The following is a 27,502-nucleotide window of genomic DNA, read 5'->3' on the forward strand; positions in this document are numbered from 1 at the left end:
ACCTTACAAGATTTGAGCAACCCGAAAAAATTAATGTTTCACGAGATTCCATTCCAATTTTAATCGAAAGACTCTTGAGACTTTTGTAATCTCTTAAATTCAAAAGTTTTAAGGTTACTAAGCACTCTAATTGATGGATGAATTTAGTACAACCTTTTAAAAATCAGAACTTCAAGATTTGATGCTTGTGTGTAGTCTAGGGAATTGATCCGGTTTTGGACCCATTATTATTTTTATTTTTTGAAATATGAATGGCTGGATTATATTAATAAAACAAATTCCAAATCATTTAGAGCCCAGACAAAACAGAAAATAAAAGAAAGCACAGACAAAGCAGAAACAAAAAGACACCCGACAATGCAACAAACAAACATTAAATAAAAGCAGGATAATCCAAACACCCAGGCAGACTTTCCTTTTCCCTAAACATCTGAGAAAGCGAAACCCTTCAGATGCCTTCTTTGTTTCGTTGATAACCATCAAAATGTCTGCTCTAGATCTTTCCGATGCAACTGGAAGAAACCCTTCAGGTCTGGCTAAACTCTGCATTTCATCACTTCAAAACACCAATCTTCCGTCAAAACTGAGAAACCCAGTAGTCCATCTATTCTCCGGTCTGTTTGCCCCCAGTAAAATCCCATTTTATCTTCTTTCTAAGGAGTGGACCTTCGACCTGCTGGACAAAGTGAGCCCAACTGTTGACGGTCCTCTTCCGCTGCCACTTTCGCGTATGAAGGAACCGCACCAACAAGATAAGTTTCTTCATCTCTCTTTAATCCCACTGTAGCCAATAGATGTGCAACTCCGTTTGCTTGTTTTGGCACATGTTTAAAGAAACAGATTTGATACCCCTCACAGATTGTTCTAATATTTGAGATATAGGCTCCTATCACTGACCTTTCAAATCCCTTTGTTTGCAGCTTCCGAATCACAGATAATGAGTCTCCTTCGATCTCCACCCTCGAGAATCCCACATGCAATCCCATCTCAGCCGCATTTGAGGTTCATTATTTTTAACTTATACAAGGGCTGTTGAAGACCATCATAAATTAGAAACAAATGAGAAAACATAATAAACTTAAATAAGGCTATTGTGAAAGATGATCCAATTAAGACGAACCTTGAAAGAGTTCACTAATCATATCACGTCAACCGTTTAATCAGGCATTTTGCATTAAAAAAAAATCTATAATTTGACTCAAAATAAAATCTTATAAATGCTAAGAACATTTTTTTGTCATTATACCTTAAATTACTATTTAAATTTATATTTTGAAAACAAAAAATTCAAAAAAACCCCATTAAAATAGTATAATTTACATTACATTACAAGTAAAAAATAACAGATTATATAATAACATAATCTATTTTTTGAAATCGTAATTTTCTAAATTCATCCAGACCTATAAATGCGAAGTGTTGACTTCTATTTCAACTTGACTTTTGTGGATTGCTTACTTGCATTATCCTTTGAGCCATGCTTCTATCGGTCTACGGGGCAAACATAAAACACCGAGATTATTGTTTTTGCATTGACATCATTTATATCACTGGTATATTAACTTATCTCAAATTGAGAAAGTTTTGTTGATATTGCAGAAAACACAACCACTAACAAGAATAGAAAAAAGAAATTAGACAAAGAACAAAAACTAAATCTATTGAATTTAAAAAAAATAGATTGATTAAGTCTCACACACGAAAAAGATTTTTCAATTAATTAAAAGAGCATACTTTATTTTCATATTTGAATAAGTGTTAAAAATAAATGTTTAAACATAAATACTTTATAAACAATATAAACTAAAGAGTTGGAATACTATTATTTGTACTTCAAGCCATGAAATTTAAACGGTAGGAATTAAACCTATTTAAGTACTATTAAGGACTTATATTTAATTTTCTAAATAAATAAAAATAATTTTGACTGATTAAATTGAACACATAAATTAGATTTACTTCAGTATTAAGTATTAAGTTGATTAGATTTACTTCAACCTACAATAAAATATAGATGTAAGTGAATATATATATATATATATATATAATAAAATTAAAATTAAAAAAAAAGAAATGAATTGAGTGACTAAAATTTATAAAAAAGTAATGAATTCACTATTCATGTCATGTCAACACTATTAACAGTTCAATAAGCATTTTGCATTAAAAAATCTATAATTTGACTCAAAATAAAATATTAAGAGCTAAATTGCTTTAAAAAATAAGGGTTAAATTGTCAAATTTTATAAACACTAAGAACTTTTTTGTCATTATGCCTAATTTAAAAGGTTTTATTTACATTACAATTAAATTACTATTTGAATTTACATTATACAGGCAACAAATTCAAAAAGTTGATTTAAAATACTATAATTTACATGTAAAAAAACAACTAATTATGTAATAACATAATCTATTTCTCTAAATTCATCCGACCCTATACTTGCTAAAGTGTCCACTTTCATTTCAACTTGAAGACTTTTGTTGGTCCCTCACTTGCATCATTCTTTTAGCAAACTTTCATATTTCTACTAGCCTAGGGGACAAACATAAAACACCAAGGTTATTTTTGTTGCATTGAAATCATCTATATCACTGGGGAGAAGGGATTTTATAGAACTGTGATTCCATGTCATCCCTATTACCTTCTAATACGAGAATAACAAAATAGATTTTTCCTCTTGATTTTCAGCTTTTTTTCCTGAAAAATTCAAATTCAACTAAAACTATTAAAATTTTGATTTGTCATTCTCCAATTGCAAAGGTAAAAAGATAACGTGAAATCACAGTTTCATATAATCATTTCTCTATCACTGGTATATTAACTTACCTCAAATCAAGAAAATTTTATTAATATCACAAAAAACACAACAGTTGAAAATCTTGCTCATGTCAATAAAAAATCATATCTTTATTTCCCTAAACCCTAATATTAGACAAGAACAAAAAATAAATTTATTGAATTTTAAAATATATATATATTGGATATGAATGTCTCTTACACGAAAAAGATTTTCTAGCGTACTTTATATTCATATTTGAGTAAGTCTTAAAAATAATTCTCTAAACATAAATACTTTACAAAAAAAAAACAAAAACTTAAGAGTTGGAATAATATTATTTGTACTACAAACCATGAAATTTCAATGATACTTTTATTAGGAGTAATTAAACCTATTTAAGTACTAGAAAGGACTTATTTTTAATCTTCAAAACATATAAAAACAATTTTGACTGATTAAATTGAAGAGATAAGTCGGTCTCAAATAAAAATGAAATGGTTTTTAACTCGGTCCAAATTATGATCTAATATTTATTAAAGGATTTCACCTTATTGTTACCTGCTTTGTCACGGAAACTATCCATTTTTCTCTACATTTTTATCTCAAATTGATTATATTTATTTCAACCTCCAAATAAAATATAAATGTAAGTGTATATATAATGAAAATAAAATTTTAATAAAAAATGAAACCAATCAAAATTTACACATTTCAGTTATGTAAAAAGGAATGAATTAAGTGATCAAAATTTTAAATGATATATATATAAACTATCTTATCAACATTTATGATATGTACAGAATATGACCTCCTGTTCAATATGAGTAAAAAATTTAAAATTTTTTGGTTTAGAAGAAGGGTTATAAATAAGTTTAGAATGATTACATTAAATAAAAGATGTGTAAAATAAAAATTAATAGGACAAGATTGATTAAGTAGTTTACCACAGTTAATGCTTCTTCCCTGATTGGCCCATTATAAAATTGAAAAATTTTTGCATCAGTTTTGGTTGCAGCCCTTCTTCCTCTGCTTCCTCGGAGATATTACGTTTTTGTTGGTGGATGTGTTCAAAATTTGGTGAAGATAGAGTGGATGTGTTCAAAATTTGGTGAAGATATTACCTTAAGGCTATGACCATTGAAAAACACATGAAGCCCATCACGTTTATGATTTAAGCAATCTGTTGTCCTTATATTATTGGTTTCACAGCCACCATATTTATCCTCCAAGGAAAATGGATATAATTTATCACGCGACCAATAACGAAGAAAAATGTGATCTTTCATTATGGGCTTGTTGAATCGTTTACCCACCAACCAGCCTCTCCTCTCAATCTGTCGAGGATTTCTACCATACATTAACGCTCCACAGTCGATAAAGCCCACATCCCTTGAAGCATCATTATTGACAAAAATGCAGCAGCAAGCAACTCCAATCCATTCACTATCTTCTTGAAGGTTGATAGGTAAGAGAATCTTAATAAAGAAGACACTTTTTTGTTGGCTAAACCATTCTGGGATTTCACTTCCTGGCATGATAATATCAAACATTTTTCTTGAATTTGCAAATGCCTGCAAAATAAAACACAAGTCGTTTGGTAACTAAAACCATAAGTTCTCAAGTGTAAGATTTTGTAAGGGAGAAAAAGAGAGATTAATTGACCTTAAGATGTTTTCTCAGCAGTGTTAATGCATTGATATTCTCAGCCAATTTGAAGCAGTTAAAGGCTTTAATAGCAGCCGAGTCCACTAAATTGCATACTTTTGATGGACTTGCAACTACTTCAAGTGAAGAACAACCCTCTAGCCACACATCTTCTATACTTGTTGGTAGCTCAGGCAACGAGTTAAGCGTCATGCAATTTGATAATGCAAGCAATTTAAGCCTGGAAAGTTGAGTCAGAGCCAAAGGAATGGTGATGAAATTGTTACCCCCAACAAAAAGATATCTCAAACAGGATAGACAAGAAATATAACTATGAATATCTGCTTCACCAAGAGTGCACATGTTGCAATTTGACAATTTGAGAGAATCAAGCTTTGAAAGTCCAGTAAGAGATGCAGGTATGTTGATGAAATTGTTACCACTAAGATCAAGGAATTCCAAAGAGGATAAACCAGAAATATCATCAGGAATATCTCCTTCACAAAGATTGCAGTCCCTTAGCTTCAATTCTCTTAAAGAACTCAAACTTGACAGCAAAGGCAACATCCGAGGCATAGAATTTGTCCTTTCTTTCTGGATTACCTTTAAAAGAGAAGCCTAATTTATTCGTAACTTAGATGATGGTCCTTTGCACCCACTGTAAGACAGAATTTTAAGATTTTTCAATTGAAAAATGAAGGATGGTGGCTCTGTTATGGCTGTTCCACTCAAGTCAAGCTCTTCCAAAAACTCTACTTGCTGCAAATTCTCTGGCAAATTTTCAACTCTAGAACAACCACAAAGATCAAGTGTTTTTAGACATTCCATTTTCCCATCAATCTCCGGAAACCTAACAAGATTTGAGCAACCCGAAAGAATTAATGTTTCAAGAGATTCCATTCTAATTTTAATCGGAAAACTCTTGAGACTTGTGCAGCCTCTTAAATTCAAAAGTTTAAGGCTCTTAAGCACTCCGGTTGATGGATGGACATCTACTAATCTGGTACAACAACCTTCCATTATCAAAACTTTAAGTTTTTGTGCTGTTGTGAAGTCTGGTGTCCTGATCAGGTTTCGGGACCCTTTGAGGTTGATCATTTTCAACTTATACAAAGGCTGTTGAAGACAACAATAAATTACAGAGAAATTAGAAAATATAATAACGCTCATTTTTGTATTTTTTTACCTTAATCAAACTTTAATCATTTATATTAAAATAAGTTAAAACACAAGGATAAGATGAGTTAATTCTTACTATGTTTCCTTTACATAGTTGTTCAATGTGACTATATGTTAAAAGAAGTGTGACAAGGTTGTCCGGTTGGAAGCTTGAAGACAAGTATCTTAAAGGATATCCTGTCCAATCTAAAAGTCGTAGTTCATTAGAAAGATATTTGAGATTGTCACAATTTGATTGGCAAAGCACTTTGAGCAATTTCAATTTTTTCATCTTCGAGAAGATATCCACACTCAAATTGAGCATCTTGCTCGATTCCCTAATAACCATGAGCAAAATAAAAATAAACTTCAAAATATACAAAAACATTCGATATCTAAAAGCTATGTTGCATCAATATTGTTTTTTTAAGTACATGTACCCCATACTTAAATCTAATATATATCCGAATAGAGTATTGAGATAGGATTGAACATATTAAACAATACTCTATCTAACACTTACATTCATCTTTTAATTACCTAAACCTAAAAAAATTAGAACTAATATTTTAATTTATGTTTGGTGCAATAATATGTAATTCTATACATTATTGGTGAACCAAATGATCGCATAACTTGGATTTATTTTTGAAAACTTTTAATGACATGATATAACCTAGTTGATTGATATATTGTCATTACATAAAATATAAACCATCAATATTAGTAAACACAATGACATACATCTCTTTATAATTTCCTGTGAAAGAGTATTGTGTTTCTATATAAAATATAATAAATATATCATCAAAACATTAAGTATTAAGATTGTGCTTGGTTAGGTGAAAAGTGGAGGAATATGAGGATGAAATGGAAAAGTAATAGTGTCAAGAGAAATATATTTTCTATGGCAAAAAAATTTATGTTTTCCATCCTTTCAGTTTTTTTATCCCTTCAATTTTTCATCATTCTTAATTTCTTTCTACTCTACCAAGAAAAGCCAAAAAAGGTTTTGTCATTTTTATTGGATATTTTTCAAAAAATAATAAAAATATTAATAGTACATATTGATAAATTTATGTATGTATTCTTACCTTTTATTGTCGATGATCATGCCTTCAATCACTTTGGTTACCTAAAAAGAATCAAGAATAGACAATAAGAAGACAAAATAAATGGTCTAAATTGTACAAAAAAAACTTTTGAAAAATTACATACGTGCTCAACATTATCACAATCTTTTGGTCAAAATATAGTAAATAAAATATTTTAAACAAAGTAAAACATTTACAAATGAGAGTAATTCAATAAAATTAGACACTTATATTACAAATCCTTATTAATATTTATAATCAACAAATGAAAATTATCTTAAAGTTACTCAATGTTACTTAAGGGTTGATACGTAAATCGATTAGATTAAGCTTTGGATTTACATCATATATTGATAGAAATAAAATTTTGTATGTAATTTTTGTTGAATGATTTACCGTGTTTTTTACTAGAACATGATGGACATCGCTTTCCTTCCACAATCTACAACGTTTTCCAGGTTTATCAACACATTTTTCTTCAACAATTTTTCTTCCCATTTCTTGCAATAAGGCATGCATCCGCAAATATTGGTTGTCATCGCTGACTTTTATAAGAGATTTCTTAATGAGAACATCGATTCCAATATTCGAAAAAAACTCACAACCATCTAATACTTTCATTACCAAATCTTTCTTCCCCCCATTGAAAAAGCATACTATATCTAGAAATATATTCTTTTCCCTTTCTTCCAGTCCATCAAAGTTGATTCTTAGTGTGTCAAGAATTTCTTTGTTAGAATCTTGTTTAAGTCTTTCAATTGCACTTCTCCATTGAGCTAAATCTCTACCGTACAAAAAAGAACCCAAGATTTCAAGAGCTAAGGGGAGACCACCAGCGTAACGTACAACATTTTTAGAGAGCTCAATAAAATCATCTTTTAGTACTGTATCACTATCAAAAGCTTTCAAATTGAAAAGCCTATGTGCATCGTTTGGATTCAATGTTGTAGGTTTATACACATCATCGATTCGATAAGATCAGAGCAATTATTCATCTCTTGTTGTTACAATGATCCTACTCCCTAAATTGAACCAATTACGTCTTCCAACCAAGCATTTCAAGTGTTGTACGCTATCAACATCATCAAGAACAACAAGAACTTTTTTGCTAGACAATCTACAGCTAATTTTGGCATTCCCTTCATGAACATTGAAAAAGTTGAGGCATTCATCTGGCATGATTTGAGAAAGAAGTTGTTTCTGCAAAGAAACAAGTCCATGTTTGTTTGAAACTTCTCGAATATCAGCAAAAAAGCATTTACCTTCAAAATGAGATGATATTTGACTGCAAACAACCTTTGCAGGAGTTGTTTTACCGATGCCACCTATTCCGCAAATTCCAATGATGCGGACATCGTCTTCCCCAATGTTTATTTTCGAATACAACTCCTTCAAACGTAAACTAATTCCAATACTCATCATGATCATGATCAATTGGATATATCTGATCTAATTTTGCTAATATCTTCTTATCAATGTCTCTGATAAACTCTGGTTCATGCCTACAATGAAATAAAAAATCGTTGCTATCTTTCAAATGATCTTTTTCATTTTTAATTCAACGAATCAAGAAATATAATATAGCTGGAAGCAAACAAAAAGCAAGAATAAGACAGTAAGATATATTATAACATCAAAATACAGAAGTTGCTCGTTAGAATTCTTAGTTAAACACGAAATCATAAAAAAATAACATGCAATAAAATAAAAAACAATCTTTTAGTCATTAAAACTAGGAAATATGGAAGAAAAGAAAGAAATACCTATTATTTAAATGCCATCCCGAGATGTTAGCCACTTCAGTCGAAGCATTTCGCCACTTTTGGATCTTGTCTTTATCTTTCTTGTATCTTTCTTCGTGTTTGGCGAAGGCTTCTTCAACTTTTCCCTTCTTTTTTCTTAAATCGGATGGATCCACGTCATAGAAAATTGGAAATACTTCATGACCCTTGTCATTTTTCTGTTTAACAATCTCCGCAAGCTCCTCCAAGCACCAACCTGAAAAGGCATAGGTCTCCGAAAAAACGATTACCGAGCACCTTGATTGCTGAATTGCTTTGAAGAGTTCCGGTGCGATCTCTTCACCGGCCTCCAACTTTGGATCGTCTCTAAAAGTGACAATCCCACTTCTATTTAGAGCATCGTAGAGATGATCCGTAAAGTTCTTGCGGGTATCTTCACCTCTAAAACTCAAGAAAACATCGTATTTCTTTCTAGAAATGGATGAGGAAGTCGAAAGTAACGACAACATGAGGATATATGAAAAGAAAAATATATCTCAATCTGGTTTTGAAATTCAGAAAAATATAGATGGGCCAATGCACCAGAAAGAAACTAGAAACATTAAGTATATGAGAATGAAAAAGGAGAAAAACAGATGAAGTTTCGAGGGAAAAACAAAGGATTTTTGTAAGAAATTTCTGTTTTACTTTTCGAAATGAATCTACCATGAAAGGGAGTCGGTGTGGAAATTCGGGGTTATAGCTGTTGTTTCCGGGAAGATTCCATGAAGGTGAGAGTTGACAAAACGGAGCCTTCAATGGGTTGGACGGTTTGTGTTTTACTTTTTTTATTTTTACATTATCATATCCACCTTATAGTCAGCAGCTTCTAATATAAGATATGTGATTTTAGAGAACTTTAATATTTAATTAATTTTTTTAAAATATTACACTCTTAATTATAGTAATTATTATAAGATTTTTTATTTGAATTATTGAATATAAGTAAAGAATCTTAATTTAATAATTCAAATATTATAATAAATATATATTGAATCGAATTGGAAAGCGCATGTTCCATTAATGAATTATGCTCGGTTGTTACTTCAGAATGGCTGATAAATAGGGGGCATAGACTGTGGTCTTTACAGAATTTATTTGGGGATATCAACTGTGGTACTAGGCAGATGGCTCAATTTCAGGTTGCAGTTACTCATCGATAAAGTAATGGTACGGAAGATGCTGTATATTGAGATCTTCTTTTTTAATTTCTCATGGTGAATTGGATAGATGTTTTCTTGTACTTGTTGTGTACTGGTTTTTGTATCTAGATGTCAGTTGTGATATTGTTGTACTCATGTTGCTCTTGAAAGAGTTGGTGGTCCCAACGTCTTTCTTGAAGTCTTTCTTGAAGTATTTCTTCGATTGAGCAAAAAAAATTTTTTTTTTTAAAAGATTATAATAGATATTTTTTAAAAATGATAATTAAAACATTTTTAACATATTTAACATACAATATAATTTTCCTTTATATAACTAATGTAAAATAATATTATTTTTAAATATAAATTTAGTAATATGAAACAATAAAAAATATTTTCAGTCAGTTAAAAATCATCAATTTAAATATAAATTTAGTAATATGTGGATGTACTTGTTATGAGCACGAGGAAGGAGAAAAACACACGAAACAACAATCAACTTTTCTAAGAAATTTGTGTATACTTTCCCACCTTTTACTTTTCCAAATGAATCTAAGTTGACGATAATACCTATTAAAGGGTGTAGGTGTGGAAATTCCGGGCTATAGATGTTTCCTGGAAGACTACAAGACGGTGAGAGTTGGCAAAATGTAGCCTTTTATAGACCAAATTGGGTTGGGTTTAGTCTGAGCCCAATTAAAATTTTAGACCCGTTTATTAAATTTAGGCTCAGTTTCATCTAAAAAATAAATTTAAATTTTTTCATTCTCAATTCAGATAAAAATAATAAAATTCGAGCTTGGCCTGTCTATATTAAATTTTTATATTATTTTTACATGAATTTTTTAAAAATAATATAATACATTAAAAATACTAAAAATATTAAAATAAATATTTTCTAACAAAATAAAAATAAATTAAAAAATATGTATACTTAAATATTAAATATTAATGTTATTTAAGAACGAAAAAAAATTTATTTGAACAAAGAACACTGTTATTTAAGTTACAAATATGTATTATATTAATCTTATCCTAATAACGGTGTTATAATAGCATGCTATTGTAACGTTTTTAAGTAACAAATACAAACAATATTTTTTGTTTTTTAACCTTGTGAAGTTCTTAATAACACTGCTATTTATTTAATAACATGCTATAATAATAATGTAATAATATATTAATCCTATTTGAATCGGATTTAATATATTAGTAACACTAAATTTTAAAATATATATATGTTTAAATAACCGTGTTATTGTAACACTAAGATAAGTACAACTTAACAAGTAAATAACTTTAAAGTAGCAACAAAATTAACAATAAAATAAGAGTTATACAATATTCAAACAATAAAATAAGAGTTATATAATATTCAACCAATAACAACATAATAGTGAAATGGTAGCAAAATAGTGAGAAAACAACTAAAAAATAGCAACAAACCAGTAAAAAATAATATTTTTTTCCAAATTCTGGTCGGGCCGAGCTTAGGCCAAAAAAGCCTTACCTGAGGCCCCGACCAATTTTTTAAACGAGCATTATCTTTTTGTCCAAACCCAATTTTCGGGTCTATATTTTTGTCCAAACTCTTCCATTTTCGGGCAGACCTTCGGGTTGAGACGAGTAGTCCAACCCATGGACAGGCCTATCTACAATTATTATTAAGTAATAAGTAAAGTGTTGGATGGTTTGTATTTTACTTTACTTTTTTTTCTTTTTTTTTGCATTATCATATCTACTTTATGATTACTAGCTTCTAATGTCACATAAGTTGGTCACAAATGAAAATGAAATAGTTTTAACTCAGCCAAAATTATGACCTAATTCTCATTAAAGGATTTCGTCTTATTATTACATACTTCGTCACAAAAGTTATCCATTTTTTCCACATTTTTGTCTCAAGTTGATTATATTTACTTCAACCTTCAAATTGTTATCAAAATGTAAAACGGAATGAATTAAGTGACTAAAATTTTAAATGGTATAACAAAAAAACTATATTATCAACATTTGAGATAAGTATAGAATATGAGCTCATGTTCAATATGGATACAAATAAAAATTTTAATTTTTTTTTTGGTAGATAAGAAGATTATGTCTCATAGGCAAATTGTTAAAGATGACCAGCAACGCAACAACAAGGATGTTTTGGTGTTTAATCATGCAGCTGTTTTTTTTTTCAAACTAGTTTAGTTTATTTGTAATCAATCTTGTTGGTGTAGAAAGACTAGTTAGTTTATTTGTTTATGTTTAGGTGATGATTTAGCTTATAAGTCAACTTGTTTATGTGTTCAAGTTATGTTTTGTGAGTTTCAATGTCATTGGTGGGAGTTGTTATGTATTAGGCAATTGTTTGTAACAAAAGTGAACAATTGCCTTAATGAAAATCATATTAGCTACGAGTTTTTGCTAATCATCTTTCATTCTTCTTCAATTTTCTTTTCTTCTATATTTTTCTATTTTGGTAGCAAAAACTCGACAAATGTTATCAAGAGTCTGTCATCTTTGAGGGCCTTTGTTCTTTGATGTTTGTTCCTTATTGTTTGTTTGGAAAGAAAGAAACATTCATTGTTGTTTGTTTGAAAAGAAAGAAACATAAGTTGTTTTTGTTACTATAAAAAAATTGAGTTTTTCACCTCTACCACCACCTATTTTTGCAAGTGAAAACTACCACATATGGGTAGTGAAAATGAAAACTTATTTACAGGCTCATGATTTGTGGAGTGTGGTTGAGGCTGATGCAGAATCACCTCCATTGAGAGCTAATCCTACCATAGCTTAAATTAGACAATATAGTGATGACTGTGCTAAGAAATACAAGGCAATGTCCTGCCTACAAAATGGAGTATCAGATGTGATCTTCACCAAAATATGACATGTGACTTTCCAAAGCAGGCTTGAGAAAAGCTAAAGGAAGAGTTTTAGGGGTTTGATAAAACAAGGCAACACTAGTTGATAAATTTGATGAGAGACTTTGAAAATTTAAAGATGAAAGAGTCATAATCGATCAAGCAATATTCTGATAGGATAATGGCCACAGTCAACAATATCAGATTGCTTGGAGATGACTTCAGTGATAGAAGAATTGTTCAGAAAGTTATCACAACTCTTCCAGAAAAGTATGAGTCAAAGATCTCTTTATTGGAGGACTCGAGAGATTTATCAATTATCTCATTGTCAAAGTTAATAAATTCTCTTTATGTATAAAAGTAAAGAAGGGCTAACAGATTGGAGCTTTTCAGGCCGGAAGCAAGGATGGCTCAACATCAAATTGTAAGGGAAAGAAACCTTAGTCAGAAAAGAAAGAGAAGCTAAAGAGAGAAGGTGGAAAGAAAATGTTCCCACCATGCACTCACTACAAGAAGTCCACACACTTAGAAAGATATTATTGGTATAGGCCTGACATCTAGTGTAAAAGTTGCAACCAACTAGGCCATATGGAGTAAGTTTGTAAAAATAAGGAAAACCCATAATAATAGCAGTAGAATCAAGTTCAAGCTTAAGCTACTGATGACAACCAAGTTCAAGATGATCATGTTTTCACTACATCCTATTTTGCAACCTCCAGTAGGGTAAAAAAGGATTGGCTAATTGATAGTGGCTGCATACATCATATGACATTAGATGAAAGAATATTCAGGGAGTTAAACATCAGTTTTGTTTCAAAAGTTAGAATTTGGAATAGAAATTTCATTAAAGTCGAAGAGAGAGGAGAGGTCGTGGTCAACACTCACTAAGGTATCAAAACAATCTCAGATGTCCTTTTTGAACCTGAAATTGATAAAAATTTATTTAGTATTGGTCAGCTTATAGTGAAAGGTTATTCTCTCATTTTCAAAAATAAAGTCTATGTGATTGTGGACTCATTTGGTTAGGAGCTAGTAACAGTGGACATGGTTGATAGATGTTTTATTCTAGATGTAAATTAGTTAACAACGAAAGTTTATGCTAGTCTAATTGATGAATCATGTTTATGGCACAAAATATTAGGGCATGTTAATTACAGATCACTTAGTTTGTTGCACAAGTTGGATCTAGTTGAAAATATGTCTAAGGTTGATGTTAAAGATGAAGTTTGTGAGGTCTAGAGCTTGGGAAGCAAGCCAGATTTATCATTTTTAGTCAACACAACTTGGAGAGCTCATAATAAGCTTCAACTGGTCCATATTGTGGACCCATGAAGACTTCCTCTCTAAGTGACAATAGGTAATTTGTTTTATTTATTGATGACTGCATAAGGTTTTGTTGGGTAAAATTTTTGAAGCAAAAATAAGAGGTAGCTTATTTCTTTTGAGACATACCAAAGACCTAATTGTTAGCCAAAGGAAACTTTGGATTGTAATTCGAATATAACCTCTCCTTTTGAGACATACCAAGAAACACACATCCATCAAGTCAAAAAAAATATGCTTACAAGACAACCCAAACAAAACGAAGCCAAAGAGATCATAAGAGCAAACGATCTCCATCAAACTTTCCACATCCATAAGACATCTCCTTGATACAATTATAATTAAAGGTAGAATCACCAATGAAATCACTTCAACTTGAAAAATGTCTGCTGAACAACTCACCTTGCAACAACCCAAGAAACCAATCCAAGAAAACACCTTCAAAACTTGAACAAAATTTGGCAGATCAGAACACCAAAACCCAAAAATCACTGTATTCGAATCCTAAAGTAACTAAAAGAAATCGGTAAATTAGCTCCCTCAAAAAGAACGTATCCGACCTCCTATTGTTGAAAAGTGGCCAACCATGCTATTGTTATGTTTTTGCTAAAGTGCATGCAGGCTATTTGCATGTTGCAGCTTTTGTGCATGCTGCATTAACAAGTTTATTGTTTAGTTACGTTGTAATTAAACTTAGTTGAAAATGAACAAGCTGATGAAAGTTTGAAGTGTTTAGGTAGTTGAATGACTAGTTTAGGTGGCTTGTTTACGTGCACAAGCAATGTTTTACAAGTTACTAGGCTACTTAGTGGTAGTAGGCAGTATTTAGTGATGTATTTGGTTATAAATGTATTGTTTTTTCTGGTTGAATGAATGAGAAAAATGAGCTATCAGCCATAAGCTCCCTTGCTGCACGATTGTGAGCAAGTAAAAATATTTCTTGCATCTTGCTGTCTTGTTCTATTCTCTGTTTTCTTCCTCTGCTTCTCCAAATCGTCAACACCTATAGATCCAAATTCAATCTCCTTTCTTCAATTGGCCTCAATTTCTTTTCATCCCGATAACTTGCAAGTCCAACTTTTTGCTCAGTTCCCACGCCTCTGTCAGTTCCTTCCACATCATCTTCTTTCGGTTTTGAAAATCAGAGTTAGATAAATGACTCATTTGCGGACTTTCCCCAAAAGATTATGGTTTCGAAAATTTATTCTTACAATTCCTTCCTTTCACTTTATTTTTAATCCCAAGTTTCGCAGTTCTTTATTGCTCCTAGTTCAAATAGAGATCTAACTTTCCTTGTTTTAATTTTATTGAACCCTACCTAGTCTCAATCCTTGTGTCCGCCTTACGATTGAAACTCGAAGTAGAAACATTTGCTAGATTCACCCCTTCATGATGTTGAACTTCAACACTGTCACCCATATTGCATCCATCATCAAGGGATGGGCTACGAATATCATCAACACCCAACTCCAGTCCTATATCATCAGCCCGATTCAAAGGTGTGCGTGGAACACATTTTGTTAACCCAATACAAGAATCCACTTGAACCAAATATGTTGTTAAGCCCATACCCCTTCATCATCATCCACTTGAATCATAAGTCCATCTTCAACAAAATCTTAAATTTCCAAATCCTCGTTGCGTGGGTCTATTGACTTTATCAATACCCATTTTCCCAAAAACCTTCACTGACTATGTACCTATATTAGAATGGCCTTGGTCACATTATCATCTACTATATTTACAATGCCATTAGTGTCCCACTTTGCCCTTTTTTCGAGAACCTCACTGTTTCCATCACAACTAATGTTCTTTATCATTTCGTCAATACCAAGAGCCACCCTATTCGCCGATATTCCTAACATGCCTTCACTGCGATGCTCGATTTCCCAACTCATCTCATTAAATGGCATCATCATCATCCCATTCTCAAAGTCTTCTTCTTTTATTTTTCTTCCTGAAACCGGTGACTCATCACCTTCTTCTAAAGACAGACAATCAAATTCAGAGGACTCATCAGAGATCGATGTTAAGGGAATTTACTGATATCCTTTTGCTTTATCAGACCCTAAGAACATACCTGACGCCTCAGAGGCTCTAACACGAAAACCATCTTCCAAATTGAAGCAACTCAATCCTCTGTAACATTTTACTATAATCCTCCATCATCCTTTTATTCGAACCCAAAGACACTAACGACCCCCAAGTCTCCGCAATTCTTTTATAGTGGCACATATGAATTGGGACACCGTAAACCTCCACCCACACCGTCCTGTTAGTGGTGGTAGAAAACTTAGACCACGAAACAATGTCGATGAAGCATTCACGAAGACAAGGCCATTGAAGTTCTTCCAATCTTGCTCTCAAGCCGTTGTCTTGAATAGAGACCAGGAACTGATCACCTGAGATTTATTGTGCCAATTAGACATTTTTCCAACTTAGTAACCTCTTCATCATCTACATGACCCACAATTTTCTTCATACAAGTCAATTCGCCATCGTCCCTTAAAATACAAACGTTTTCTCCTTCTGCACGATTCGAATTGCATATTCCTTGCTAGAATGCTTGCTTTCTTCAGAAACTTCTTTTAGAGTCTATTTACCTCCTGAGTACTTAAAGCACTTCCTACTCTCTATTTGCATCTTACCAGCCTATTGCCTTCACCTTTCCCATCCACTCTTCTCCAAAATGCTTCTCTCCCATTAAATTTGGCAATATTGACCCTCAATCAACAACCCCAAATCCATAGACCATTGATTCCTCTCACCAGTTTTTTAGCTTCCGTAAAACTAGTCACTTGTACAAATGTAAATATTTGTCCTTTTCTATGACTTTTCTGAGGCACAGAGAGGTCCTCACCATATTTTTTGCACTTTCCACGATACCATCGCCAATTTATGAAATCCGGTGAATTTTCAATGTGTACGGAAACCAGCATATCCTTCTTATTAAAATTTGTCTATTAATATATAATTACATGTATCTTTCTCCAAGAAACAAAAATATTGGGATATTATTAGGAAAGAACAATGAATTTTTTTAGGCTTAACGTATAGATTATTACCTGAGTTTGATAATTTTTTTTAATGTAGCCTCTGTGTTTTTTTTGTTCAACGTGATGCATATATTTGATAAAAATTACACATTTTTCTAAAAATGATTATGTAACTTTTTAATACTTAATTTAAGTTTATAGTTGATTTGCATCAAATAAACTCTACACACCGAATTAAATTACATTCATCAAACTATATTTGACAAACTAAATATAGAATCATGACAACTTCAAACCTAATAATATTAACCATTAAGTTTCATCAAATCAACTTTAAAATTTAAGTTAAACACTAAAAAATTAAAATCGTTATCTTTAAATCTCAAAATAATTTAACTTTTTTCAAATTCAAGTCTTAGATTGGACCAAAAAATAACATAAATATCACATTAAAAAATATTAAAATCGAGTATCAAATTATAGATTAAACCAAATTTTATGGCAAATATGAGTCCAAATATTGGTTAAGTTGCAAAAATAAAAGAGAAGTTTTAAGGTTTTTAAAAAATTGAAGAAAATTCGAATTAAAAATTTCAAGCCTCTTCAAATCTCCTCTGAAAAAAAAATCTCAAGCAATAAAATTGATTTTTTTAAAGTTAAAACTTATATTATTTAGGTTTAAATATTTGTTTTGTAATTTAACTTAATTTTTGGAGTTTTTTATAGTATTAAGGAAATTGCTTGCCTTTTAGGCGACAAGAAGAAATAACTTCGCCATGTTGTCATCCAATATCGATGGCCCCCTAAATTTTAATTTTCTAAATTATCAACCAGCATGATGTTTTTTTTGGTAAAACAATGATTAAAATCTAAGCTATTTTTTAGGTAAACAATGAACAAAAGAGATGATTTCCCCTTAATTCACGTTTGAGTAACACAATACTTAATATCAGAACAATAGTCACGTAATATTTTCATGCATTTTGATGAGATAAACATAAAATCCTATAAGAAACGTTATCACCCTTACCTTAACCTTACTCAAAATCTGTAACTCTTTTTTTCTCTCTTTTCAAATATGTATTCTAGCTAACATCACAAGAAACTTATGCCATGGAGTCACTCATGAAGGAAATTTGGAATTTAAAGCTTGGGATTGTTAGAAATGGTGGAAAGGACATAAATGTAAGAAAATGAAAATTTTCTATGGATGGAGAAGGAGAGTGGTGTGAGAGAAGAGATGGAAATGATGATGGAAAGTTTTCTACATCTTTACACGAAAGTATCTACTAAATTTTATATTTTAAAATACTAATAAAAAATAAAAAAATTCAAGTCATCGTCATCCAAACAAGTGGACCACATTCAAATTTAATTTCATCCACAAACTCATCTACCCTTTTGGACTAAATTGCTCTTCAAGTCCTTCATCTTTTTCTCATCCATTGAATCTAGTAATTTCTTATTTATAATTTACACTATTACCTAACACTTCTTTCACTTTTATAATTTAGTCCATACCTTAAATTAATTTCCCTTAATTCAAAAGCCTTTTTAATTACTTATGAAATCCAACTACCTTCTCCATTAATACTAAAAATCTTATTTTATCTGCTTCAAAAATCTTAACACGTGCACAACTCGAAATGGCACCGTTCCCATATTGAGAGGTGTTGGGGATGTTACAAACTAGCCACCAAAAAAATACGACAACCCATTTTTCATATACCATCATTGGTAGTAGATTGAGGGCATGAAATCCCCTCGTACAAGATTCCATCAAAGGCTTCCTTTCCATTCGGGAATTCCACATTACAATCCACTATCGATGCTCCAATGTTCAATTCTTTGCATCTTTTCTCTTCTTATTAATGCCATGGACATTATCAAAATTGACTGGAACATTCGGAACATCTTGCTTACACCTAAATTGTTGCAAAACCTAATCACCATTGTACCACTCAATAGTTGAAAAATTCAAAACAGGTGTGTTAATGCACCACACGTATGAATGGTGGTAAGCCGACTGGAGAATTTAGTTTGTCTCACCCAATCCCCATTGTACCACTTAATTAGCATTTTGTGTTAAAAAATCCATAATTTGACTCAAAATAAAATGTTGAGGGCCACATTGCTAAAAAGAAAATAATAAGGGTCATATAGTCAAATTTTATAAACGCCATTAAACCTAATGATAGGTGCTAAAAGTAACATGTTTTAATTTCGTTCTTAATGCATTTTTGGATGATTATTTGATGTAAAATGGTAAATTTTATGGTCCTAATCCTTTAAATTCATGTTTTTATACTTAGGAGAGCATTTGGGAGTAAAAAGAGCGAAAATTAGAAAATCGGAGTAAGTTTCAGGAGTCACGCGGGCTGCCACACAACCATGTGTCAAACCATGTTGAAATCGCGAATTGCACTCCAAACTTTTGGGAAAATACGTTTTTTAGGCATTTTAAGACCTATATAAGACAAAAATAAGATGGGAGAGAGTCGTCATAGAATACTCAAGAAAAAAACTCAAAAAAACACCATTGAAGCCGACTCTAAAGTAGATTTCTATCGAGATTGAAGATCTCTTTTTGATTTTTTTGAAGTTTATTATGAGTTTCTTTGTTTCTTATGGTTATACTATCTTCTGAATTTTTTTATTTGCAATTATAAACTAATTTTCTAAATACCTAGGGGAGATGAATGTTATGATGAATTCTATCTTTTGATTTCTATTTTACACAATAAATACTTGAATCTTTCTCAATTATATGTGCTTAATTCTTGGTTTAATATTTTCGGACTATTAATCCATGTTTGGTGTGCTTAAATCAAAGGAGGAAAAGTTTTTGTTTAAGAGTAGATATAGCATAATTAAGTGTTGTATGCAATACTAGAAATAGGACGACATAAATCTACCAAATTAGAGTCAAATCTAATAGGGGGATCAATGGATCGAGTTAATGCGATAATAGGGGTTTTAATTAGAAAGAAATTTCAATTAATCAACCTAGAGCCAGTTGCTTTTACTCTCGAAAGAGATATTAGTATAATTTAGGGATTTCTACGGATCAAGATACTAAGTAAAGAAATTGCATAATATAGATTGATAATGACAGATGAAGTCTAGGTGGATTCTTTCCTGCATATTATTTCGCTTCTTGGTTGTTAATCATTTATTTTTCTAATTCATTCTTTATCGTGATCTTTCGTTAATTAATTTAGTTAATTTTAGTTTTAATCAATCTATCCAATTTGTCGGTTAAATAATAGAAAGACAGTAATTATTAGTACTTTTAATCCTCGTGGGAACAATATCTTTGCTCACAGTAACTATATTATTAATTGATAAATGCACTTATTTTAATCAAATTTTTAGTTAATTTACGACTGCATCACCTAATTTAAAAAATTACTATTTGAATTACATTTTACAAACAACAAATTAAAAAAGTTAGGTTTAAAATAGTATAACTTGCATTACATTACATTACATGTAAAAAGCAACTAATTATATAATATCATAATCTATTTCTCGAAATCCTAATTGCCTAAATTCATTGAGCCTATAAATGCTAAAGTGTCCACTTCCATTTCAACTTGACTTTTGTTGGTCCCTCACTTGTATGATCCTTTGAGCCAGCCATGCTTCTATTGGTCTAGGGACAAACATAAAACACCAAGATTATTTTTGTTGCATTTAGATCATTTATATCACTACTATATTAACTTACCTCAAATTGAAAATTTTTTATTGATATAGAAAACACAATCGTTAAAAATCTAGTTCATGTCGACCAAAATTCATAAATACTTAATAAAAATAATATACCAAAGAGTAATTGGAATAATATTATTTGTAATTCAAGTCACGAAATTTAAATGGTAATTTTATTAGAAGGAAATAAAGCTATTTAAATACTATTAAGGACTATATTTAATCTTCCAAATATATATAAAAAAAATTGACTAATTAAATTGAACACATAAATTGATCTTAAATAAAAATGGAATGATTTTTAAGGGTACCCAAATTATAATTCAATCCTCATTAAAGGGTTTTCACCTTATTATTACCTGCTTTGTCACCGAAGCATTTGGGATTTGTACAAAATATGAGTATGAATAAAAGATTAATTTTTTTTTCATATATAATAGAAGAATCATATCTCATATCCAAATAAGTCTAGAATGATTATTTTAAATGAAATAAAAAATGGAAAAACGTAAATGTGTAAAAAAATAAATTAATAGGACAAGGTCAGATAAGTAGTTTACACAGTTAATGCTTCTTCTCCGAGTGGCCCATTATAAAATTGAAAATTTTTTGCATCCATTTTGGTTGCGGCCCTTCTTCCTCCGCTTCCTCGTAGATATTACGTTTTCGCTTTGTGTAAGAAATGCTACCTACTGATCCATTGTTGCGAGCAGAGTGTTGGTGGATGTGTTCAAATTTTGGAGAAAATTGAGTGCTATGGCACTGCAACTCATTTATTTCTTCCAAATCTTTCTTATACACTATTCTAAAAGCACACTTCTTCACCTTAACACTGCTTCCACTGAAAGACACGTCAAGCTCATCATCGCATAAATGATTGGTTTCACAGTCACCATATTCATCCTCCAATAAAAATGGATATAATTTATCACGCGACCAATAACGAAGAAAAAGGTGATCTTTCGTTACGGGCTCGTTAAATCGTTTACCCATATTCAAGCGTTTCCGACTAATCTCCCAACAATTGACAGATGCTGTACAATTGAGAAGTTCGTCCTCCTTTGAAGCATCATTATTAACAAAAATGCAGCAACAAGCAACTCCAATCCATTCTGTTGCGCGGAAGCGTGTGAAAGAGTAAAAATATTGTACTGAAAAATCACACTAAGTTCAATTCCCAGAAAAGAGAGGTAGATCACGAAGATCACTTAAATACCAAGTCTTTCCTAGCCAGAATATCCCTCTATCGTAATTTAATAGCACAATAAATCACTACAATCACATTCACAAAATATGCAAAATAAAAAATAAAGAACACCAGAATTTTAACGAGGTTCAGCAAATTTTGCCTACGTTCTCGGGCACTACCAAATATATTTCACTCCAAAAATTACAAGTGAAATTTACAAATAGGGAGAGAGAATAATGCCTTAAGTAGAGAATGGCAATTATGGGATGAAGAAAGTAAGAAATGGTTAGGCCTATTTATAGTTGAGGTTCAAGGATCAACTTGCAATGTCCTTATACAATTAGGGACCAAAATTGCAATTATTCCATGCCAACTTTTAACCCAACTTATCAACCAATATTACTTTCTACTTTCGGTGCGCACCCCATTTGACTTTTCAAACAATGGTGGGTTCCAATACATTCACTATCTTTCCGAAGGTTGATAGGTATGAATATCTTAACAGAATCAATTGAAGAGTCGCTTTTTTTGTTGGCTAAACCATTCTGAGATTCCACTTCCGGGCATAATAATATCAAACCATTCTGGGATTTCACTTCCAGGCATAGTAATATCAAACATTTTCCTTGAATTTGCAAATGCCTGCAAAATAAAAAACAAGTCGTTTGGTAACTAAAACCATAAATTCTCAAGTATGAGATTTTGTAAGGGAAAATAAAGAGATTAATCGACCTTAAGATGTGTTTTCTGCAGTGTTAATGCATAGATATTCTCAGCCAATTTGAAGCAGTTAATGGCGTTAACGGCAGCCGAATCCACTAAATTGCTTACTTTTGATGGACTTACAACTACTTCAAGTGAAGCACAACCATCTATCCACACCGTTTTTATACTTGTTAGAAGTTTAGGCAACAATTTAAGATTCAAGCAATCTGATAATGCAAGCAATTTAAGCTTTGAGAGTCGAGTAAAAGATACAGGTATGCTGATGAAATTGTTACCACTAAGATCAAGATGTATCAAAGAAGATAGACCAGAAATATCACGTGGAATATCTCCTTCACAAAGATTGCAGTCCCTTAGATTCAACTCTCTTAATGAACTCAAACCTGACAGTGAAGGTAACATCCGAGCCATGGGATTCGTCCTTCTGCCTTGGATTACCTTGAAAAGAGAAGGCAAATTTAGTCGTAACTTATGTGATGGTCCCTTGCGCCCATTGAAAGACAGAACTTTAAAATTTTTAAATTGACAAATGAAGGATGGTGGTTCTGTTATGGCTGTTTCACTCAAGTCGAGCTCTTCCAAAAACTTTGCTTGCTACAAATTTTCAGATAAATTTTCAACTCTATAACAACCGGAAGGATCTAGAGTTTTTAAACGTTCCATTTTCCCATCAATCTCTGGAAACCTTACAAGACTTGAGCAACCCGAAAGAATTAATGTTTCAAGAGATTCCATTCCAATTTTGGCCGGAAGACTCCTAAGACTTTTGCAATCTCTTAAATTCAAAAGTTTAAGGCTCTTAAGCATTTCGATTGATGGATGAAAATCCACTAATTTGGTACAACCTTTCATGATCAAAGCTTCAAGTTTTGGCGCTGTTGTGAAGTCTGGTGTCTTGATCAGATTTTGGGACCCTTCAAAGTTCATCATTTTCAACTTATACAAGGGCTGTTGAAGTCCATAATAAATTAGAAACAAATGAGAAAACATAATAATGCTCATTTTTATTTTTTTATCTTAATCAAAATTTAATCATTTATATTAAAATAAGCTAAAACACAAGGATCATATGAGTTAATTCTTACTCTTTTTCCCTTCCATAGTTGTTTAATGTTACTATATGGTAAAAGAAGTGCGACAAGATTGTCCGGTTGGAAGCTTGAAGGCAACGATCTTAAAGGCCATCCTTTCCAATCTAAAAGTCGTAGCTCATTAGAAAGATAATTGAGATCATCACAATTTGATAGGCAAAGTACTTTGAGCAATCTCAATTTTTTTCATTTTTGAGAAGGCATCGACACTCAAGTTGAGCACCTTGCTCAATTCCCTAATAACCATGAGCAAAACAAAAATGAGCTTTAGAATATACAAAAACATTCAATATCTAAGAACTATGTTGTATCGATATCGTTTTTTTATGTACCTGTATCCTATACTTTTATCTAATGCATATCTGAATATCGATATTAAGATCCTTTAAGAACTCTTTAAATACATAAAAAAAATCTTCAAAAAAATTGAACGTACCAATATTGAAGATATACACATATCTAACAATCACATATCTTACGTTATATTACCTAATCCTAAAAAAATTGAAATTAATATTTTGATTTATATTTGGTCAGCCAACAATGCATAATTCTATACAAATTAATCAACCAAAAACAATGATACATAATTAAAAATAAAACCATTTTCATTTAAAAAAAAAACTTTAGATGACATGTTACAATCTAATTCATTGATGTATACACTATTAGTGCATTAAATATATACCATTAATATTTCAAAAAGATATACATATTTCAATATTGATTCTTTTAAAAGAGTAATATGTTGCTAGATAAATTTCATATGTAAACATTGAAAATATAGAGTGTCAAAGGTTTTGCTATAGTTTCTTATCATATTTAAAATAAATAAAATCATTATTTATAATACACAAAGATATAAATTTATATGCACCTTCTTACCTTTTATTATCGATGAACATGCCTTCAATTATTTTTGTAGCCTAAAAAAAAATCAAGAATAGAAAATAAGAAAACAAAATAAATGGTGTATAATGTAAAATTAAGCTTTTAAAAATTTACATTTTTATTGAGCATTGTAATGCAAGAAATATAATAAATAAAGCATTTTAAACAATGTAAAACAGTTTCTAATGAGGGCAATGCAATGAAATTAAATATTTGTTTCTATAAATTTTTGTTAACATTTGTAAACATCAAACAATATTTATGTCGAAAGTACAAAATATCACTTTTTAAGGATGTTGTATCAACCAATTAGACTAAGCTTTGAATTTTTATCATATATTATTAGATATTCTATTAAAAAATAGTATGTAATTTTTGTTGAATGACTTATAGTGTTTTTGTTAGGATATGATAGACATCCGTTTCCTTCCACAATCTGCAACATTTTCCAGGTTTATCAATAGATTTTTCTCTAACAATTTTTCTTCTCATTTCTTGCAACAAGTCATGCATCCACAAATATTGGTTGTCATCATCGACTTTTATTAAAGATTTTTTAATGAGAACGTCAATTCCAATATCGGGGAAAAACTCACAACCATCTAATACTTTCATTACAAAATCTTTCTTCTCCCCATTGAAGAAGCATGCTATATCTAGAAATATATTTTTCTCTCTTTCTTCCAATCCATCAAAACTAATTCGAAGTTTATTAAGAATTTCTTCATTAGAATCTCTTTTAAGTCTTTCAATCGCACTTCTCCATTGAGTCACATCTCTACCGCATAAAAAGGAACCTAAAACTTTAAGAGCTAATGGGAGCCCATCAGCATAACTTATAACATGGTAAGAAAGCTCAATGAAATCATCTTTCAGCACTATATCACTATGGAAAGCTGTCAAATTGAAAAGTTGAAGCGCATCTGTGTAATCCAATGTTGTGGGTATATACACAAAGCTGTCAAATTGAAAAGTTGAAGCGCATCTGTGTAATCCAATGTTGTGGGTATATACACATCATCAACTTGGCAAGATTGAAGCAAATGTTCATCTCTTGTTGTTACAATGATTCTACTCCCTAATCCGAACCAATCATGCCTTCCAACCAAGCATTTTAAGTGTTGTATGTTATCAACATCATCAAGAACAACAAGAACCTTTTTGCGAGACAACATATGACTAATTATATCATTCCCTTCATGAACATTGAAAAATTTGAAGCATTCATCATGAAAAATTTCCGAAAGAAGTTGTTTCTGTAAAAAAAACTAATCCACATTTGTCTGAAACTTCTCTAATATCAGCAATAAAGCTTTTACTTTCAAAATGATGTGACATTTGATTATAAGCAAGTCTTGCGAGTGTTGTTTTACCGATACCACCCATTCCGCAAATCCCTATAATGCGGACATCATTTTCCCTAATGTTTATTTTCAAATATAAATCCTCCAAGCGTTGACTAATTCCAACCAAGTCACTATGAGTAACTGGGTGACATAGTTTTGTTGATATCTTCTTAATAAACTCTCTAATAAATTATGATTCATGCCTACAAGGAAAGAAATTTTAATTTTTCGAATAATTCTTTTTTCATATTTTCAAATGCACTCTCTTTTTCAATGAATCATGAAACATAATATAGTTTGGAAGCAAACAAGAACCAAGACACTTTTCAATTAAACACATAGGATTGGAAAGAAAAAAAAAGTTATACATATATATCCGAAAAAATAGAAAATAGAGAAGAAAAGAAAATGTTACCTGTTATTTAAATGCCATCCCTTGATTCCAGCCACTTGAATTAAAGCATTTCGCCACCTTTGGATCTTCTCACTATCTTCTTTGTATCTCTCTTCATGTCTAGCAAAGGCTTCTTCCACTTTCTCTTTTTGTTTTCTTAAATCAGATGGATCAACATCGTAAAAAATTGGAAACACTTTATGGCCGTCGTTGTTATGTTGTTTAACAATCTCAGCAAGCTCCTCCAAGCACCAACTTGAGAAGGCATAAGTTTGTGAAAAAACGATTACCGAACACCATGATTGCTGAATTGCTGTAAAGAGTTCTGGCGCGATCTCTTCGCCGGCCTCCAGCTTTGGATCATCCCTGAAAGTGACGATCCCACTCCTACTTAAAGCATCGTAGAGATGATCGGTAAAGTTGTTGCGGGTATCTTCACCTCTAAAACTCAAGAAAACATCAAATTTCTTTCTAGAATTGGACGAAGAAGTTGAAGGTAATGACGGCATGACGATGTGCGAGAAAAAAAAAATGTGGATGTAGTGTTGAAAATCAGAAAATTGATCGCTCAATATGTCTGAAAGAAACTAGAAACTAGAAACAGATCAAATTTCAAGGGAAGAATGAAGGTGGTTTCTAAGCAATTTCTCTATAACCTTTTCATTTTCCAAATGAATGCGCCTAGTTGTGGAAATTGGGGGGTCATAAATGAGTGATTCATGTGAATCCAAGAAGGTGGGTGTTGATAAAATGGAGCCTACAATAATTGCAAGTCTTCTTAAGTTTGTGTTTTACTTGCTTTCTTTTACATAATCATATCTAGTTTATAATATATTATATGTGTTCTTAAGTTTGATAGCTTGCATCTAACTAATGATTCGAATTACTTTGAGCGAATTCCTTAGGCCATGGTTTCAAATGACCACTCCACCATCAACACCTCTACCACCGACAATGAATTCGGCCCGCAACAAAACGTTCCCATTGAAGGAAAAAGGAATTGTGTAATGAATGATGTCACCTTCACCAATTATTTTTCTTATCACAAACCCAAATCAATTTTCTTCCGCTGAATATAAATAATTTATTATTAATTTTCTGCCCTCCAATTTTAGAAAAAAAAATTATTTTAGCCTTTCATTTAATGTTTTATTTTTTTAACTCTTCAATTTATATTTTTTGTCAAATCACTCTAAAATGGATAGATAATTTAATATTTATTCACTTTGCTGATGTGACATACACGTGAATTGCCATGCGGTTAACATGTCAGTATTTAATTAATTTTTTAAATTTTAAAAAATATTTTTTTTATAATTTTTATAATTTTAAATTTTTTAAAATATATTTTTTTTATTTTTTAAAATTTTAAAAAATT

At 31.2% G+C, this 27,502-nt stretch overlaps 4 protein-coding genes across 6 annotated transcripts; all 4 read right to left on the minus strand.

The window, feature by feature from the left end:
- Positions 1 to 2,341: 2,341 nt before the first annotated feature.
- On the minus strand, positions 2,342 to 27,069 carry LOC107962737 (disease resistance protein RPV1-like). Its single transcript, XM_041080090.1, has 6 exons — positions 26,146 to 27,069; positions 5,683 to 5,923; positions 4,446 to 5,543; positions 3,728 to 4,354; positions 2,646 to 2,701; positions 2,342 to 2,536 (listed from the first exon to the last, which is right to left on the minus strand). The coding sequence occupies exons 1-3, from the start codon at positions 26,631 to 26,633 to the stop codon at positions 5,046 to 5,048; spliced, it is 1,227 nt and encodes a 408-aa protein (XP_040936024.1). The 5' UTR covers positions 26,634 to 27,069; the 3' UTR covers positions 2,342 to 2,536; positions 2,646 to 2,701; positions 3,728 to 4,354; positions 4,446 to 5,045.
- Positions 7,530 to 9,243, minus strand: LOC107962750 (disease resistance protein RPV1-like). 2 transcript variants are annotated; one of them, XR_005904591.1, is made up of 3 exons: positions 8,443 to 9,243; positions 7,976 to 8,181; positions 7,530 to 7,879 (listed from the first exon to the last, which is right to left on the minus strand). XR_005904591.1 is itself a non-coding variant. In XM_016899248.2 (2 exons), the coding sequence occupies exons 1-2, from the start codon at positions 8,928 to 8,930 to the stop codon at positions 8,082 to 8,084; spliced, it is 588 nt and encodes a 195-aa protein (XP_016754737.1). In that variant the 5' UTR covers positions 8,931 to 9,243; the 3' UTR covers positions 7,530 to 8,081. The 2 variants fall into 2 exon arrangements, 1 of the variants encoding a protein (XP_016754737.1); XM_016899248.2 differs by having other exon boundaries at positions 7,530 to 8,181.
- On the minus strand, positions 21,814 to 23,630 carry LOC107962756 (TMV resistance protein N). Of its 2 annotated transcripts, none has more exons than XM_016899259.2 (3): positions 23,488 to 23,630; positions 22,409 to 23,350; positions 21,814 to 22,318 (listed from the first exon to the last, which is right to left on the minus strand). In XM_016899259.2, the coding sequence occupies exons 2-3, from the start codon at positions 22,811 to 22,813 to the stop codon at positions 22,184 to 22,186; spliced, it is 540 nt and encodes a 179-aa protein (XP_016754748.1). In that variant the 5' UTR covers positions 22,814 to 23,350; positions 23,488 to 23,630; the 3' UTR covers positions 21,814 to 22,183. The 2 variants fall into 2 exon arrangements, with proteins under 2 accessions (XP_016754748.1, XP_040936026.1); XM_041080092.1 differs by lacking the exon at positions 23,488 to 23,630 and having other exon boundaries at positions 22,409 to 22,840; positions 23,248 to 23,481.
- On the minus strand, positions 24,429 to 26,139 carry LOC121209443 (disease resistance protein RUN1-like). Its single transcript, XM_041080091.1, has 2 exons — positions 25,384 to 26,139; positions 24,429 to 25,321 (listed from the first exon to the last, which is right to left on the minus strand). Exons 1-2 carry the CDS (start codon positions 25,557 to 25,559, stop codon positions 24,772 to 24,774), a joined length of 726 nt encoding a protein of 241 aa, XP_040936025.1. The 5' UTR covers positions 25,560 to 26,139; the 3' UTR covers positions 24,429 to 24,771.
- Positions 27,070 to 27,502: the final 433 nt, after the last annotated feature.

This window comes from Gossypium hirsutum, chromosome A11 (genome assembly GCF_007990345.1).
Source record: "Gossypium hirsutum isolate 1008001.06 chromosome A11, Gossypium_hirsutum_v2.1, whole genome shotgun sequence".
NCBI classification, from domain to species: domain Eukaryota; kingdom Viridiplantae; phylum Streptophyta; class Magnoliopsida; order Malvales; family Malvaceae; genus Gossypium; species Gossypium hirsutum.